Source organism: Phyllopteryx taeniolatus, chromosome 4, assembly GCF_024500385.1.
Source record: "Phyllopteryx taeniolatus isolate TA_2022b chromosome 4, UOR_Ptae_1.2, whole genome shotgun sequence".
Lineage (NCBI taxonomy): Eukaryota > Metazoa > Chordata > Actinopteri > Syngnathiformes > Syngnathidae > Phyllopteryx > Phyllopteryx taeniolatus.
This window is the reverse complement of record NC_084505.1, coordinates 10,483,143-10,502,405: the sequence shown is the minus strand read 5'-3', so window position 1 is coordinate 10,502,405 and position 19,263 is coordinate 10,483,143. Positions and strand designations below refer to the sequence as shown.

The 19,263-nt window shown below is 45.9% G+C and overlaps 2 protein-coding genes across 2 annotated transcripts in view; both read right to left on the bottom strand.

The window, feature by feature from the left end:
* Positions 1–42: 42 nt before the first annotated feature.
* Positions 43–11,167, bottom strand: LOC133476237 (serine protease inhibitor Kazal-type 1-like). The gene is made up of 9 exons (XM_061769351.1): positions 8,779–11,167; positions 6,290–6,417; positions 5,979–6,140; positions 5,618–5,640; positions 5,288–5,400; positions 4,619–4,766; positions 2,300–2,829; positions 1,673–1,845; positions 43–1,061 (listed from the first exon to the last, which is right to left on the bottom strand). Exons 3-6 carry the CDS (start codon positions 6,028–6,030, stop codon positions 4,712–4,714), a joined length of 243 nt encoding a protein of 80 aa, XP_061625335.1. The 5' UTR covers positions 6,031–6,140; positions 6,290–6,417; positions 8,779–11,167; the 3' UTR covers positions 43–1,061; positions 1,673–1,845; positions 2,300–2,829; positions 4,619–4,711.
* A 7,091-nt stretch (positions 11,168–18,258) lies between these two features.
* Positions 18,259–19,263, bottom strand: part of LOC133476236 (probable pancreatic secretory proteinase inhibitor) — a 4,634-nt gene continuing 3,629 nt past the window's right edge. Inside the window, exons 4-5 of the mRNA XM_061769350.1 lie at positions 19,033–19,145; positions 18,259–18,415 (exon numbers count right to left, since the gene is read on the bottom strand). Coding sequence (XP_061625334.1) covers positions 18,370–18,415; positions 19,033–19,145 — 159 coding nt within the window. The 3' untranslated portion in view covers positions 18,259–18,369. The remainder of the gene's footprint in view (positions 18,416–19,032; positions 19,146–19,263) is intronic.

Below are 19,263 nucleotides of genomic sequence, written 5' to 3'. Positions count from 1 at the left end.
ACATACGTATCTTTTTCAAAACTTGAAAATAAAATAGTGCACGTTTAATTTTGTGTGGGAGGCTGTTACCAACCAATCAGAGTTCAGAATCAGAACTGTAGTTGTTTCTATTTTGGCCACCAGGTGACATCTGTGAACCACTTTCCAACGGAAAGACTTGCAGACATGCAACGTGAACGCGTGCATGCGAGTGTTCATGTGTGTTGCGTGAGGTTGCGTGTACTCACTGGTTGTGGGCACAGAGAGCACACACGTTGGCGGAAGTGTTTCCATCAGTAACTCTCGCAGTCATGATGAATGTTGGTGAAAGAATAACTCACACTGACATTGTCACACTGTCAGTTTTGTGTATTTACTGATGTCAAATCACTGGAGCTCAATGTCAATGCACAAAAACACACACTCAGACAGTAAACATGCACACAAAAAATATTTAACCTCTTGTAGATCATTTTTGTTTATTGCGTGCCTTGCACAGCATCACACTGAGATTAAGTTCTAATATGGTTACAGTGTACAGTTAAACCTAAGGTTACAAATTTTATTTATTCCATGACCCTGTTTGTCACGTTCTTAAACCAAGGTAATATTTCCATTTGAAATGAATGAAAATGCAATTAATCCATCCCAGCCCCAAAATGAAATTATACTTAAATTTTTACTATCAGCGTGTGGTTAAGAAATATATAAAGTGCAATATATAAATAAATGAACACATTATTACAAAGAAACAAAACACTAAATAAACATGATAACAGGTTATTTCTAATTAACTTTAACTAAGAAGATAAAGGGGAGGTGGATTACAGTTCCTTATTGAAGAAGCGCCTTCTTCCTTAATAACATGGGGAAATTCTTATTCAGGTATTTTTCCTTTTGTCTGTTTCCTACTTGCCGGTACGGTGTACGGTTATGTGCCCTGCAATTGGCTGGCAACCCGTTCAGGGTGTACCCCGCCTGTCATTCGAAGATAGCTGGGCTAGGCTTCAGCTCGCCCGCGACCCTAGTGAGGATAAGTGGTACGGAAAATGAATGGATGGATGGATGTTTCCTATGGTGGCCTGGAAGTGCAAAACAATATAACAAATTGTGAAACACTTTTACATTTCATAAAACAAATCAACAAAAGCCGAAACACTTTTACATTTAAAAAAAAAAATTAACGAAAAGCAAAACACTTTTACATTTCAGAAAACACATTAACAAAAGCAGAAACACTTTTACATTTCAAAAAACAAATTAACAAAAACCGAAACACTTTTACATTTCAGAAAACAAATTAACAAAAACTGAAACACTTTCACATTTCAGAAAACACATTAACAAAAGCAGGAACACTTTTACAAAAGATTAAACAAATTACAAGACGAAACACCCGGAAAGGGAACGTTCCTTTTCACAGACATTCTGAGAAAACCAACGACCTTTCTTGGCAAGACCTGTCCTGCTTCAACATGTTGGCTCCTGCATTGCAGGAAGGGTAGGCTACACAGATTTTATATAATCTTAGAGATTATGATGTCATATTTCTTTTTATCATTTTTAAAAAAAAATTTGATTGCCTCCCTTACACTACCACCAGCGAGCAGTAATTGTTGTTTTCAGTATAATAAAGAGCAAAATACAACAACAACGACAAAGATACAGTGCAAAAATTAACATGCAAACCCACACAGGAAGTCTGGAGCCAGAATATGTGCCGCCCATGTACAGTACATTATTATTAATGGAAGAGTTGATGTGAGTGTATTGCACGACGGGGAGGGGGTGGGGGGGAAGCAGCAGGGTGAAGGATCATGGAGTTCATGGAACAGTTGAGTGTAATAAACAGGGCCAGGAAGTTCGCTGCAAAAGAGTACAAGTAAAAGTTAAAGTTCCTGAGTGTTTTTGTGTATTCGAAGAGTGTTTATAAACCCCCTACACATGGCACGCTACATTAGCGGCAGTGATGAGATGCCGTTTGTGCCCTGGCATTTGTAACTTTTTCTATTCAGACCATTACTGAACTTTCAAGTCAGCGCTGCTAGCCGGCTAGCTCTACTCGGCTTTTGACGGTCAGGCTTTCCTGCTGTGTGGCAGCCTTCAAGTCGTCATTTCCTGATGATGTGAACCACAATGCTAATACGATGGAGAAGCTTGTTCGTGTCTTGAAACGGCTCATTTCAAGGATGGACAGTCTACACATAGAGGTGAAGAATTTGAGCACACATATCTATGAGACAGAGTGTGGCGGTCACTGCTCACTTTTTCCTTGTGCTCGTCAGCTAAACCCGGGTGAAAGAAGAGACCAACGGCGCACCTGTCACTGCAAATGTGGTTGTTTTGGCTGCAGGTCCACTTCCATGGACTTCTTGATTGGCGACAGTACGAGAGGCCCTTCTCTTCAGCGCAGATCTCAAGGAGGACAGGAAAGCGAGGGGACCCATGACACCACCACTGCTGGCCTATTGCCACACTGAGGTGCGATGAGAACTTCTGGTGGTTGGCTCTGAGTCCCGACTGGTAGCTTTTCTGCCGCAAGGTCACAAGGATGATATGGCAGTAACAGCTCCAGACACTATTCTTGACTCCTGTTCGGTTCGTACCCAAACGGATACAGTTGACACCACTGGCACCATGTGCACCATACAGACTACCACCTTCGCTACAGAATCTGGGCAGACCCTAGTTCCAGGCCAAATCAACATTTATCATCTGACACCCAGGCTAGTGTAGACTGGGCCTTAATTGACACTCTGTCACACAATGGTTCCAATGTCAGGGAGTTCCAATGGAGTGACGGTGACATCAGGCAAGTTTTGACTTGGATGGAGGAGGGCCAGAGACCCCCTAGATGGAGGATGAAGAATGCGAGTCAAGGTTTTAAGTAGTGATGCACCAAAATTTCAGGCAGGGTTTAAAGTAGTGAATAGTCATGCACCAAACATTTGGCAGCTGAAATGTTTCAGTTTTTGGACTGAAAGACTGAAATAAAATGGCCAAAATAACATATACAATAACAATAAAATGTTGTTTACTGCCGCTAACGCTTAGCTTTGCTGAAGTCGCCGCACAAGCTTTTACACTTCATAGTTAAGAACTGTTTGCTAATGCAATGCCCATTGGGCTTTGTTGACTATGTGGTTGAATTGACTGGGACTTGACTATTTTACACACAGCCTACAGGCACAGTTTGATAATGACATAGTCATGCACCATAAATCAACCATAAATGTGACAATTAAATAAGGCACACATTCAACTACTGGTAACATAAACACACATTAACAACAAAAATGAATGTCTTTATTGTGGCCATCCATCCATTTTCTACCGCTTATCCGAGTTCAGGTCACGGGGGCAGTAGCTTTAGCAGGGACAACCAGACTTCTCTCTCCCCAGCCACTTCCTCCAGCTATTCCGGGGGGATCCTGAGGCGTTCATAGGCCAGCCAAGAGACGTAGTCTCTCCAGCGTGTCCTGGGTCGTTCCCGGGGTCTCCTCCTCGTGGGACGTTCCCGGAACACCTCACCAGGGAGGCGTCTGGCAGGCAGGAATCAGATGCCCCAGCCACCTCATCTGGCTCCTCTCAATGTGGAGGAGCAGTGGCTCTACTATGAGCTCCTCCCGGATGACCGAGCTTCTCACCCTCTCTCTAAGGGAGAGCCCGGACACCCTGCGGAGGAAATTCATTTCGGCCACTTGTATCCGGGATCTTGTTCTTTCGGTCACGACCCACAGCTCGTGACCATAGGTGAGGGTAGGAACGTAGATCGACCGGTAAATTGATTATTGTGGCAATAATTAAAATTTGCATGTCGCAATTAATTGTGGGAACTGCATGGCTTTACCATCGTTATGCTAGCGGCTAGCCCAAACCACAGCGTCCCTATTTGCCCCACCCTGCTGCTTTCCACTGTTCGACTATTAAAGTGAAATGCTTTTTACATGCTATGTATTTGCGTCAGCTCAGCTACAGTACATACGAGATACAGCACGGTGGCCGACTGGTTAGAGCGTCAGCCTCACAGTTCTGAGGAGCGGGGTTCAATCCCCGGTCCCGTCTGTGTGGAGTTTGCATGTTCTCCCCGTGCCTGCGTGGGTTTTCTCCGGGCACTCCGGTTTCCTCCCACATCCCAAAAACATGCATGAATTGGAGACTCTAAATTGCCCATAGGTGTGAATGTGAGTGTGAATGGTTGTTTGTTTGTATGTGCCCTGCGATTGGCTGGCAACCAGTTCGGGGTGTGCCCCGCCTCCTGCCCGATGGCGGCTGGGATGGGCTCCAGCGCGCCCGCGACCCTGGTGAGGAGAAACAGCTCAGAAAATGGATGGATGGATGGAATGGTGGACGACTGGTTAGCATGTCTGCCTCACAGTTCTGAGGACTAGGGTTCAATTCCCCGTACCTCATGGGTTTTCTCCGGGTACTCTGGTTACCTCCCACATTCCAAAAATATGCATCGCAAGTTAACTGGATACTCTAAATTGCATGTAGGTCAGTGCAAATTATTGTTTGTTTCTATGTGCCCTGTGATTGGCTGGCGACCAGTTCAGGGTGTATCCCGCCTTTGGATGGATGAATATAATAATATTATTATATAATAATAAATTACTCAACAGTTAACACACTTGCTCACCAAAAATTATCAGATTTGTCCAAAGACATTTATTATTCATGATGATTATTGTGGTTGAAACATTTCCACTGTTGATATCCACTTGCTGGGCAGCTAAGCAGGAGAGCAGGCTCCTTTGTAGGCAATCCAAACTGGCATGTTTATTGACCTGTGGAGAGAAATGACACCATCTCGAACTTTGCTTGAACTCATCTTAGATTTTATTTCATCCTTTAAAAAATAGCAAGGATAATGCAATGACTCGGGTGGAAGTAGGCCACTCAAACGTTAAAAAGTAAAATGACGAAGGCAATCACTTGAACTGTGTTTTACCAAAGTAATCCACAGGGGAAAAACCAGCTCAAAAGCCTTTTTCTGACTTGTTTCCCCCCTCTGGAGAGCTCAAACGATCACTTGCAAAATTCTCTTTGTAATCCTTATATAATTAGTAAATTAAAACGACCATGAGCTACAGCCTTATCTGTTGAAAAACAAAAAAATAGTACCTGTACATGTTTAATTTTGTGTAGGAGGCTGTTACCAGCCAATGAGAGTTCAGAATTAGAACTTTTTTTTTTCTTCTAATTTGAGCACCAGGCGATGCCTGTGAACCCCTTTTCCAATTGAGATTTCCCAGAAGAGACCACTTGCATGTGTGCATGCGTGTTGCATGTGGGTGCGTGTACTCACTGGTTGTAGACACAGAGAATACACTCGCTGGAGTAAGTTTTTCCATCAGTACCGCACACAGGGTTGTAAATTGTGGTGCAAACTATTGGCCCATCTATTTTACAACAGTATGGCTGACAGAAAAAAAATGGGCAAAATAAATAAATTAATAATAATTTAAAATATCACACACATTCAAGATTCACTGATTATATATTTGCGTTAGTTTTATTTCATTTATTATGGTTCACACAAAATATTAATACTTGTTTCGTATAAAGACTGTTTTAACATTACTATTTCTCTTACACAAAATATATATAATATGCAATTATTTACAGTAATAGTCACCTTTAGTGGGAATGCCTCTGTGTCTGTGAAAGCAGAAATTGTTTAAAAAAGTGAGACCAGCTTTCATACAAATACTTTCATAAACTATATCATTAGTATGCAAAAAAAAAAAAAAAAACCTAAGAACATGAGAAATACATTTGACTGTCTTGGGTTAAGGACGCTTGTATCTTTATTAACACACTGAGGTACCTTGTTAGCTATGAATGGAAACGTAATATGTTTAAAAACCATAATATTACACAGCATTGTCTAAATGTTATTATTGCTAATATAATTTAATAAACATCATTTAGACAGTAAAAACAAATGAAATTAGATTACAATAAAAAGTTACATTAAGTCTTCTTTATTTGCATACCTGCAACCACACAGATGAGCACAAGTCCCAACAGAAGAACTCTCGCTGTCATGATGAATGTTGGTGGATGAATAACTCACACTGACATTGTCACACTGTCACTGTTGTGTATTTATTGATGTCAAATCACTGGAGATCAATGTCAACACACAAAAACAAACACTTCGACAGGAAACATGCACAACAAAATTGTTTAACCTCTTGTAGACCATAAATTGTCTAATGCAGCCCTATGTCTACGACAGCATCACACTGAGATTCATTAATTCACTAATATTATCAATGTAAATGAGGAATTATGTTGCTCTTACTGTAGTGGTGCCTTGAGATACGAGTTTAATTCGTTCCATGACCACGCTCGTAACTCGAAACAGTCGTATCTCTATTTTCTTTCCATTGAAATTATAGGAAATGCCAATAATCCGTTCCAGCCTTCCCCCTAAAAACAACAAAAAATGCGTATTTTAATGATGGAAAAATAGCACTGCGTCACATTATACTTTCTAAAAACATAGTAATGACATAGTTAAATATAATTAAAAATAATGAATAATTGATTTATTTTTTGTCACACTGCATTAGTTGACTTCGAGACGGCTTCGAGGAAATTCTGGTACACCATCCGGCGTCTCGGGAGGGGGAAGCACTGCACCATCAACACTGTGTATAGTGGGGATGGTGCGCTGCTGACCTCGACTCGAGACGTTGTGAGTCGGTGGGGAGAATACTTCGAAGACCTCCTCAATTCCACCAACACACCTTCCCATGAGGAAGCAGAGTCTGGGTTCTCTGAGCTGGGCTCTCCTATCTCTGGGTTTGAGGTCACCGAGGGGGTTAAAAAGCTCCTCGGTGGCAAGGCCCTGGGGGTGGATGAGATTTGCCCGGAGTTCTTAAAGGCTCTGGATGTTGTGGGGCTGTCCTGGTTGACATGCAACATCGCATGGACATCGGGGACAGTGCCTCTGGATTGGCAGACTGGGGTGGTGGTCCCCCCTTTTAAGAAGGGGGAGCGGAGGGTGTGTTCCAACTACAGGGGGATCACACTCCTCAGCCTCCCTGGTAAGGTCTATACTGGGGCGCTGGAGAGGAGGGTCCATCGAGAAGTTGAATCTCAGATCCAGGAGGAGCAGTGTGGTTTTCGTCCTGGCCGTGGAACAGTGGACCAGCTCTACACCCTCAGCAGGGTCTTCGAGGGTGCATGGGAGTTCGCCCAACCAGTCTACATGTGTTTTGTCGACTTGGACAAGGCGTTCCCCTGTCCCTCGGGGAGTCCTGTGGGGGTTGCTTCAGGCTGTTCGGTTCCTGTATGACTGGAGTCAGAGTTTAGTCCGCATATCCGGCAATAAGTCGGATTCGTTCCCGGTGAGGGTTGGACTACGCCAAGGCTGCCCTTGCCTTGTCACTGATTCTGTTCATAACTATTATGGACAGAATTTCAAGGAGCAGCCGAGGCATAGACGGGGTCCGGTTTGGTGGCCTCAGTATAGAATCTCTGCTATTTGCAGATTATGTGGTTCTGTTGGCTTCATCAAGCCATGATCTCCAACTCACACTGGAGCGGTTCGCAGCAGAATGTGAAGCGGCTGGGATGAGAATCACCACCTCCAAATCTGAGACCATGGTCCTCAGTCGGAAAAGGGTGGCGTGCCCTCTCCAGGTCGGGGATTAGATCCTGCCCCAAGTGGAAGAGTTCAAGTATCTTGGGGTGTTGTTCACGAGTGAGGGAAAAGTGGAACTGGAGATTGACAGGCGGATCGGTGCAGCGTCTGCAGTGATGCGGACTTTGTATCGATCTGTTGTGGTGAAGAAAGAGTTAAGCCGAAAGGCGAAGCTCTCGATTTACCGGTCGAACTACATTCCTACCGTCACCTATGATCGAAAGAACAAGATCCCGGACACAGGCGCCCAAAATGAGTTTCCTCCGCAGGGTGTCCGGGCTCTCCCTTAGAGATAGGGTGAGAAGCTCGGTCATCCGGGAGGATCTCAGAGTGGAGCCGCTGCTCCTTCACATCGAGAGAAGCCAGATGAGGTGGATGGGATGGGGCATCTGATTCGGATGCTGCCCGGACGACTCCCTTTTGAGGTGTTCTGGGCACGTCCCACCCAGGACACGCTGGAGAGACTATGTCTTTCAGGTTGCCTGGGAACACCTCAGGATCCCCCCGGAACAGCTGGAGGAAGTGGCTGGAGAGAGGGAAGTCTGGACGTCCCTGCTAAAACCACTGCCTCCGCAACCCGACCTCAGATAAGCGGTGGAAAATGGATGGATAGATGGATGGATGCATTACTTGAATGTAAGTTGTACTGCTCTTTCTGGTGTGCTCGCCTGGGCCACTTGGGGTCAGTACAAGACACAGGTGGATATACTACTGTTCGTTGAGTATTATTATGTGTCGCACTCGACTTCCAGGCAGCCCTTCCTCGATGCAGGAGTTAATCATATTGTTGCAGTGCGTGGCCTGCCTAGAACTCAAGGGGGATTCAGAATAATACTTCATTGAGACGTCTAACTCCTCTCTCAGCTCATCGGTACGGCCCTAATATTAGTCTTTATACGCAGAGGATAAGGAGGAGACCTGCTTTTTGTTCCCAAACTGCAAGAGGTCCACACAGGGTCGGGGTGGCAATTGGAAATTTCAGGACAGCCTGTCCATTCCAGGTCGACGTGGCCAAGTGTTTTTTTTTTTTTTTTTTTATAAAATAGGCTCAGTCCTACATCATTTCCAATATACACCGCCATCCTTTAACTACAACAAACTACTATTCGACAAATATAAGACAACTTATAGCAAAATAGTACCTGTCTATTGTCAAGAAAGCCGTGCATGAGCGTCCCTGCTGCACGCGTCGCGCACACCAAGGTGCTTCCGCTGCTGCATACACACGGCTGGCTGAGTGGCCTGGCCACCGGCCGAAGTACCTGTAAGGATTATAGCCTCAAGGCTGAAGCATATTTTTATGATTTATTATTTGTGACTTGGCGGCACGGTCGGCGACTGGTTAGAGCGTCAGCCTCACAGTTCTGAGGACCGGGGTTCGATCCCCGGCCCCGCCTGTGTGGAGTTTGCATGTTCTCCCCGTGCCTGCGTGGGTTTTCTCCGGGCACTCCGGTTTCCTCCCACATCCCAAAAACATGCATTAATTAGAGACTCTAAATTGCCCGTAGGTGTGACTGTGAGTGAATGGTTGTTTGTTTGTATGTGCCCTGCGATTGGCTGGCAACCAGTTCAGGATGTACCCCGCTTCCTGCCCGAAGATAGCTGGGATAGGCTCCAGCACGCCCGCGACCCTCGTGAGGAGAAGCGGCTCAGGAAATGGATGGATTCGTGACTTCATCGGAACTTTGCTGTTGTTGTGGCCAACAATTTAGCAGCGGTGTCGTCTTCACCCCCTCCCCCCAAACCACTCTGGATTTGTCCTCACTTTTTCTGAGATCTGATTGGCTCAGGCTCATTTAAATTTCATTTCTCAGCAACTTGCTAAATGATAGCGTGTTGAAAAGAAAGAAGGCAGGTGGGAAGGAAATGGGTCGTGCAGAAAAAAATGAGATGGGAAAAAATATATATATATATTTGAGCAAGGTGAACCAAATGTGCAAAGCTGACAGATCTCTTTAGTGGAGGAAGGATCCAGCAGCACGACTACAGGTGGCCACAGTGGGAAAATGGGAAAGTAAGACCTAGCAGACCATGAATTTGTTATGCAAATTATTTGGTATTAGTACTGTCATATACTGCCCTGCAGTTCCATTATAGTAGCCTGGAGGGCGCTTTGCATCCTCTCGCTCCCCCCTCCCCTGTCTCTTTTCAGGACCTGTCTCCAATCAGCCTCATTACCACTGGTATTTAAGCCTGCCTGTGCCAGGAAATCCTCGCCAAAGTATTTCAGCTTCTCCAAGCGGTACCACGGCCCACCTTACTCAAGTAAGACACTTAAGTCCTCGTTCCCAGTGCTCCCCTGTGTTTCTGTCCCACGTCATTCCTGCCACCAAGCCAGCCGCCTGTTCTGTGCACTGCCTGCCACCTGTCCACGCCGCCGCCTGCCAACACATCCAGGACATAAGAATGCATAAACCCTCCAAGAGTGTGTGTGTGTGTGTGTGTGTGTGTGTATTTGTATAGGAACCAGTAATAACCGGTATGCAGTGTGTCAGGCAACAGTTCTGGGTAGGCAAATGTATTATGCATAACAGTGTTTCCCAACAAAAATGATGAGACCCAAAATCATGGTCACCGCTCAGTGATTAGTATTCGGGGCTTCGCTGCACAGCAGGAGGAACAAAAAAAGTTCGTTTTTTGGTCATGCACACAGGGGGCCTCCCAATCTCAAATTTCCGGGCTGAATTTTGGGCTCTGTACGTCCCTGGGTTTGCATGAGTGATGATGGGTACAGTTCTATGTCCTGAAAAGGTGAGATTTCCAAACATACATAAGCAGGCAAACACGCATGCCCACACACACACACACACCTACACACACGCACGCACGCACGCACACACACACACACACGAAGGGTAAACACGACACACAAGGGTTAACATGATTCTTCTACAAAGATGGCCAACCGATCATTCAGCTCCTCCCTTCACTTCATAACAACTCCCCACTTTTTTTTTCACCTAATAATTTTAGATTTATTATTGATGATTATTATTGTGATTGAAACATTTCCACCACTAGTATCCACTTGCTGGACAGCTGAACAGGTCAGCACGCTCCATTGTGAGCCTTCCAGATGTCCAAACCTGTGATCCTGTAGAGAGAAAATAGATCACCTTGAACTTTGCTTAAAATCCTCATGCATTTTACTTAATCTAGTACAAATCAGCTAGGAGAATACAAAATGACTGGGAATAGGGGTAGGCCACTCAAAAAGTAAAACTGTTACTAAAGTAATCATGCTGAGGGAATTTTTTTTTTCTTTATGAAACGAAGTGAAAAGCTATCTTCCTTGGTCTTACATAATAACAAGGAACCATATATTAGTAATAAACATAACATTACTGTCTGCTGCAAAGCAAAGAAGAAAAAAAATAGTGCACGTGTAATTTTGCATGGAAGGCTGATACAAGCCAAACAGTTCAGCAACAACTTAAGTTGTTTCTATTTCGACCATCAGGCGACGCCTATGAACCCGTTTTCCAATAGAAAGACTAGGCAGAGTGACCGTGTACATGTGCGTTCACTCACTCTCTCTGGGAACAGAGAGCACACTCGTTGGGATATGTCCTTCCATCAGTACCACATAAAGGGTCGAAGTTCATGTCGCACCTAGCTGGGCCATTTATGCCAGGACAGAATGGCTGAAAAAACACAAGCAACGTAAGTAAATATATATATAATTAAAACATATGTATTCTACTTGTGTTTTTTTTTAAGGGGCCTCATTACTGAATAAAGAAAGATGAAATATCTGTTTCCTGTCAAGGCTGTTATAACATACTTGATCATTTCTCTTACACATAAATAGATAGAATATACAATTATATAAAATACAGTCACCTTTACTGGGTAAATCTCTGCATGTAACCGGCAAGGCTGACAACAAACATTGAATGGCCTTGACCTTCGATTCCTAAGGCAGCACTGCATTAAAAACCGGCATCAATGTGAAAAGGATATCGTCACGCTGGCTCAGGAACACTTTAGAAGACCATTGGCAGTTAACTCAGTTTGTCGCTACTTCTACAAATGCATGTAAAAAAAACCTTACCATGCAAAGTGAAAAGCATGTATTAACAACACCCATAAACGCCGCCGGCTTCTCTGGGCCCGAGCTCATCTGAGAAGAACTGACATAAATTGGAAAAGTGTGCTATGGTCTGACAAGTCCACATTTCAAATTATTTTTGGAAATCATGGACATCGTGCGCTAAAGAAGAAAGGGACCATCTGGGTTGCTATGAGTACAAAGTTCAAAAACCAGCATCTGTAATGGTATGGGGGTGTGTTAGTGCCCATAGCATGGGTAACTTGCACATCTGTGAAGGCACCATTAATGCTGAAAGGTTCACACAGGTTTTGGAGTAACATATGCCGCCATCCAAGCAACATCTTTTTCAGGGACGTCCCTGCTTATTTGAAAATGTGTGGTGCATTATGACGCGCAAAATACTACAATGGAGACCTTGGAACGTTGAGGAACTGAAGTTGTACATCAAGTTAGAATGGCAAAGGTCCTCAGTTCCCAAACACTAATTGATCGCAGGGCATATATATACACAACTACACACTTACATTCACACGTGTGGGCAATTTAGTCTTCAGTTAAACTAACATGCAATGTGAGCGTAAGCAAAAGCACCAAGAGAAAACTCATGCAAGGATAGCGAGTACATGCAAACTCCACAGAGGAAAGTCTGAGCCATATTAATTCGTTGGGGTCGTGGGCCATTTTGTTGACTAAATGAGGTGGAGAAGAGAGCATGTGCAATATGCTTCCCTTGTAACTACCCGCTAGCAGTAGTGCCGTTGCTGTATTTATTTATTAAACAGTACTCGTTTATGACATAATAAAACTGTACGACACTGCCATAAGGTAAATAGATACACTTCTGACTTTTACATAAACATAGTCCACAAACCAGTTTTCAAGTTTCAGGTTATATGGAAGGACAATTTATTGTGAGTGAGCTGCAGAAAGAGGTCAATCGATACTTCATTGCGACAGTTCTCGACTATGGCCTGCCCAGGAAAATAAATAAATAAATCTATTACATAAATAATTCTTTGGAGCTTGACATGATGAGATCAATACAAATTTACAAAGATAATAATGGTCTGTTGTGATTGACGCTGTTAGTTCATTATTTTGGTTGTACAATGGTAGTTTGCGTGGGTGTAACACTGCAGTCCCTTATAACTGGGAGGTGTTTTTAATTATGACAAAAATATTTTCACCTGTTAATGAAGCTAAGTAAGCTGTTTAAGCGCTCTGAAGCACAATACCATAATATACGCAAATGGAAAAAAACTGTCGGGAACTGAATGGAGAGCAAATGTGAGCTAGCAAAACAACTATCACAGAAATCAAATCAAAGTAGGCTAGCAGTACAAGTATACTGTACTTAAACATCCTCCAACTGGTCCGCTATCAAAATTAGATCATCCAATTGTGGTCCAAAAGTAGTTTCTGCTGCTTGTCTAATCAACATACATGACTGTGGAGATGGATGTAGACTCCACCACGTGACTTACATTTGAAATTCAATTGCACCATCTACAGGATGTAGCGTCTATGTACAGTGCCATCAGAAAGTATTCACCTCCTGGGCTTTAAAAATTATTATTATTATTTTTTTTTTTTAGCTGTTCTGTAACATTACAACCTCTAATTTAAGTTGTGTGTCTGTATGCAGAGTGAAACTCTGCAACTGTCCCGATATCCAGCGCAAGCAATGTGGACTGCAGGCCGGTCCCAAGCCCAGATAAATGCAGAGGGTTGCATCAGGAAGGGCAATTAGCGTTCATCCAAAGAATTCCATACCGGATCGGTCTTGGCCCGCGTTAACAACGTCTGCCAACGGGGCCGTTAACCTACAGTGTGGGTTTTCTCCAGGTACTCTGATTTTCTCAAAAATTCATATTACGATAGTGTTCTATTGATGATTATAAAAACGTTATCTATAATGGCGGTACGGTAGACAACTGGTTAAAGCATCTGCCTCACAGTTCTGAGGTTCAATCCCCGACCCCACCTGTGTGGAGTTTGCGTCTTCTCCCCGTGCCTGCGTGGGTTTTCTCCGGGCACTCCGGTTTCCTCCCGCATCCTAAAAACATGCATGGTAGGTTAATTGAAGACTCTAAATTGCCCATAGGTGTGAATGTGAGTGTGAATGGTTGTTTGTTTATATGTGCCCTGCGATTGGCTGGCAACCATTTCAGGGTGTACCCCGCCTCCTGACCAATGATAACTGGGATAGGCTCCAGCACGCCCGCGACCCTTGTGAGGAGAAGCGGCTCAGAAAATGGATGGATGGAAGGATTCATCTAGAATCATAAGCTGAGATAAGGGTCGACGTAAAAAAGCCTTTACTTCTTCCTATTCCTTCTCAAATGTGTACCTTAATTTGACATTTTTTTTCAAATTTAAACTTTTTTTTTTTTTTTAAACCTCTCTTACATCTTTGAAATAAAGAGTAAAAAAAAAAAATTCTAAATGAATGTTATTTGATGGATCTACACAAAATTGTATATATGTAAATATTTTTTTTTAAATAATAAAAAAGGAAATTTGCATGTGCATATGTATTTACCATCCATCCATCCATTCTCTACCGCTTATCCGGGTCGGGTCGCGGGGGCAGTAGCTTCAGCAGGGACGCCCAGACTACCCTCTCCCCAGCCACTTCATCCAGCTCTTCCGGGGGGATCCCGAGGCGTTCCCAGGCCAGCCGAAGGATGTAGTCTCTCCAGCGCGTCCTGGGTCGTCCCCGGGGTCTCCTCCCGGTGGGACATGCCCGGAACACCTCACCAGGGAGGCGTCCGGGAGGCATTCGAATCAGATGCCCCAGCCACCTCATCTGGCTCCTCTCAATGCGGAGGAGTAGCGGCTCTACTCTGAGATCCTCCCGGATGACCGAGCTTCTCACCCTATCTCTAAGGGAGAGCCCGGACACCCTGCGGAGGAAACTCATTTCGGCCGCTTGTATCCGGGATCTTGTTCTTTCGGTCACGACCCACAGCTCATGACCATAGGTGAGGGTAGGAACGAAGATCGACCGGTAAATTGAGAGCTTCGCCTTTCGGCTTAGCTCTTTCTTTACCACAACGGACCGATACAAAGTCCGCATCACTGCAGACGCTGCACCGATCCGCCTGTCGATCTCCCGTTCCATTCTTCCCTCCCTCGTGAACAAGACCCCAAGATACTTGAATTCCTCCACTTGGGGCAGGATCTCATCCCCGACCTGGAGATGGCATGCCACCCTTTCCCGACTGAGGACCATGGTCTCAGATTTGGAGGTGCTGATTCTCATCCCAGCCGCTTCACACTCGGCTGCGAACTGCTCCAATGAGAGTTGGAGGTCACGGCTTGATGAAGCCAACAGAACCACATCATCTGCAAAAAGCAGAGATGCAATACTGAGGCCACCAAACCGGACCCCCTCTACGCCTCGGCTGCGCCTAGAAATTCTGTCCATAAAAGTTATGAACAGAATCGGCGACAAAGGGCAGCCTTGGCGGAGTCCAACCCTCACCGGGAACGAGTCCGACTTACTGCCGGATATGCGGACCAAACTCTGACTCCGGTCGTACAGGGACCGAACAGCCCGTATCAGGGGGTTCGGTACCCCATACTCCCGAAGCACTCTCCACAGGACTCCCCGAGGGACACGGTCGAACGCCTTCTCCAAGTCCACAAAACACATGTAGACTGGTTGGGCGAACTCCCATGCACCCTCGAGGACCCTGCCGAGGGTGTAGAGCTGGTCCACTGTTCCACGGCCAGGACGAAAACCACACTGCTCCTCCTGAATCTGAGATTCGACTTCCCGACGGACCCTCCTCTCCAGCACCCCTGAATAGACCTTACCAGGGAGGCTGAGCAGTGTGATCCCCCTGTAGTTGGAACACACCCTCCGGTCCCCTTTCTTAAAAAGGGGGACCACCACCCCAGTCTGCCAATCCAGAGGCACTGTCCCCGATGTCCACGCGATGTTGCAGAGGCGTGTCAACCAGGACAGCCCCACAACATCCAGAGCCTTTAGGAACTCCGGGCGAATCTCATCCACCCCCGGGGCCCTGCCACCGAGGAGCTTTTTAACTACCTCGGTGACCTCAAACCCAGAGATAGGAGAGCCCGCCTCAGAGAACCCACACTCTGCTTCCCCATGGGAATGCGTGTCGGTGGAATTGAGGAGGTCTTCGAAGTATTCTCCCCACCGACTCACAACGTCCCGAGTCGAGGTCAGCAGCGCCCCATCCCCACTATACACAGTGTTGGTGGTGCACTGCTTTCCTCTCCTGAGACGTCGGATGGTGGACCAGAATTTCCTCGAAGCCGTCCGGAAGTCTTTCTCCATGGCCTCACCGAACTCCTCCCATGCCCGGGTTTTTGCTTCAGCGACCACCAGAGCTGCATTCCGCTTGGCCAGCCGGTACCCATCAGCTGCCTCAGGAGTCCCAGAGGCCAAAAAGGCCCGATAGGACTCCTTCTTCAGCTTGACGGCATCCCTCACCGTTGGTGTCCACCAACGGGTTCGGGGATTGCCGCCACGACAGGCACCGACCACCTTACGGCCACAGCTCCGGTCGGCCGCCTCAGCAATGGAGGCGCGGAACATGGTCCACTCGGACTCGATGTCCCCCGCCTCCCCCGGAACATGAGCAAAGTTCTGTCGGAGGTGGGAGTTGAAACTCCTTCTGACAGGGGATTCTGCCAGACGTTCCCAGCAGACCCTCACAATACGTTTTGGGCCTGCCACGTCGGACCGGCATCTTCCCCCACCATCGGAGCCAACTCACCACCAGGTGGTGATCAGTTGACAGCTCCGCCCCTCTCTTCACCCGAGTGTCCAAGACATGCGGCCGCAAGTCCGATGACACGACCACAAAGTCGATCATCGAACTGCGACCTAGGGTGTCCTGGTGCCAAGTGCACGTGTGGACACCCTTATGTTTGAACATGGTGTTCGTTATGGACAATCCGTGACGAGCACAGAAGTCCAATAACAGAACACCGCTTGGGTTCTGATCGGGGGGGCCGTTCCTCCCAATCGCGCCCTTCCAGGTCTCACTGTCATTGCCCACGTGAGCATTGAAGTCCCCCAACAGAACAATGGAGTCCCCAGCGGGAGCGCTCTCCAGCACCCCCTCCAAGGACTCCAAAAAGGGTGGGTACTCTGAACTGCTGTTTGGTGCATAGGCACAAACAACAGTCAGGACCCGTCCCCCCACCCGAAGGCGGAGGGAGGCTACCCTCTCGTCCACCGGGGTGAACCCCAACGTACAGGCGCCGAGCCGGGGGGCAATAAGTATACCCACACCTGCTCGGCGCCTCTCACCATGGGCAACTCCAGAGTGGAAGAGAGTCCAACCCCTCTCGAGAGGACTGGTACCAGAGCCCCAGGTGTGTGTGGAGGCGAGTCCGACTATATCGAGTCGGAACTTCTCGACCTCACACACCAGCTCGGGCTCCTTCCCTGCCAGAGAGGTGACATTCCACGTCCCTAGAGCCAGCTTCTGTAGCCGGGGATCGGATCGCCAAGGTCCCCGCCTTCGGCCACCGCCCAGCTCACACTGCACCCGACCCCTATGGCCCCTCCCACAGGTGGTGAGCCCATGGGAAGGGGGACCCACGTTACCCTTTCGGGCTGTGCCCGGCCGGGCCCCATGGGTGCAGGCCCGGCCACCAGGCGCTCGCCTTCGAGCCCCACCACCAGGCCTGGCTCCAGTGGGGGGCCCCGGTGGCCCGCGTCCGGGTAAGGGAAAACGAAGTCCATTGTTTGTCGTCATCATTAGGGGTCTTTGAGCCGTGCTTTGTCTGGTCCCTCACCTAGGACCTGTTTGTCATGGGTGACCCTGCCAGGGGCATAAAGTCCCAGACAACTTAGCTCCTAGGATCACTGGGACACACAAACCCCTCCACCACGACAAGGTGACGGCTCAAGGAGGGGCATATGTATTTACGTATTAGTGAAATGAAGCTCACCTGTGTACAATCTAATCTATGCAACACCACAGCAAGACGAACCGCTAACTGCACACAGCCTTGAGTTCCAAAGAACTCTCCAAAAAAGTCGGGGACAAAGATTTTGAGAAGTACTAGTCAGGGCTGCCCACCAAAACTCATGGACCAAGCAAGGAGGGCATTAATCAGAAAGGCAGCACAGAGAACAATGGTAACACTGGAGGAGCTATAGAGTTTTCTGTCCACAAAAAGCCATGCACTCCATGGCGCTGGGCTTTACGGAATAGTGGCTAGAAGAAAGACGTTACTTTCAGGTAATAAGGAAGTTATTTTTGAGTTTGCAAAAAGGCACGTGGGAGACTCCCAAAATGTATGTAGGAATGTGCTCTGGTCAGATGAGACTGTAATTGATCTTTTTGGCCATCAAGAAAAACTATGTGTCGTGCACATCCAACACATTTCATCAACCCTAAGAACACGACCCCCGAAGTGAAATACGGTGGGACCAGCATCTTGCTGTGAGGATGTTTTTCAACAGCAGTCATTGAGAAACTGGTCCGAGTTGAGGGAAAAATAGTTGATGGTAAATACAGTGAGATATTCTTGAACATTTACGCTTTCAGTTCATAATAAAACCACATTGAACACATTTCTTCACCTAATTATGTTGTCCGTAGACGTTTATTATTCATTATTATTATTATTATAAAGATTGAAACATTTTCACTGTTGGTATCCACTTGTTGGGCAGCTAAACAGGTCAGCAGGCTTCGTTGTGAGCAATCAAAACATCCATCTTTGTTGTCCTGTACAGAGAAAATAGAGCTCCTTTAACTTTGTTTGAATTCGTTGCATATTTTGGTATGGTGTGACATGCTTTATTGTCAATCCTCCATGTGTAGAAGATACATAGGGCGGAAATTTCTTTCTCAAGGCCCACTGTCACAAAAAAACAGCAACAATAATACAATCCTTTCTTCTCCATTCATAGATGCTCTTTGTTTTTGAAGCTGTTATTGATAAAAGAGGAGATTTGAAGTCTCCCTAGTGGATCATAGATGTTGCAATCACAGTGTGTTAAGTAACACACATACAGAAAGAATGTCTTCATTCTCCAGTTCCATCTAGAGCCACTTAACCAGGTACAAAGTACAAAATTTATCAGATACAATAATATGATGACTAAGGGGGGGAAAGTAGCTACCGTGAGTCACATCCTTATCTCTTACACAACAAACTATTAAAAAAATGCACAAGTGTATTCTTGTGTTGAAGATTGTTTTTCAACCAATCAAAGTTCAAAATTGGGAAAGCTGTTGTTTCTATTTTAGCCACCAGATAATGCCTGTGAACACATGCTGCCTTTTGAAAGCCTTTCTAAAAGTGTTTTGTTTTGCATTTGCATGTATGGTTGTGTACTTACTGTCTGTGAACACAAAGGGTACACTCGTTTGGGTATGTGTTTCCATCGCTACCACACACGGGAGCAAAGTTCAGGGGGCATGCCAAAAACCCATCAGTGCCAGGACAAGATGGCTGCAGAATAAGAAGCAACCAAAAAAAATAAAAGTCATTTAAAATGTCTGTTTGTAACATATTCCATTGATTATGAAGCTAAATAAGGAAGTACATTTAAATATTAAATTTTTTAAAG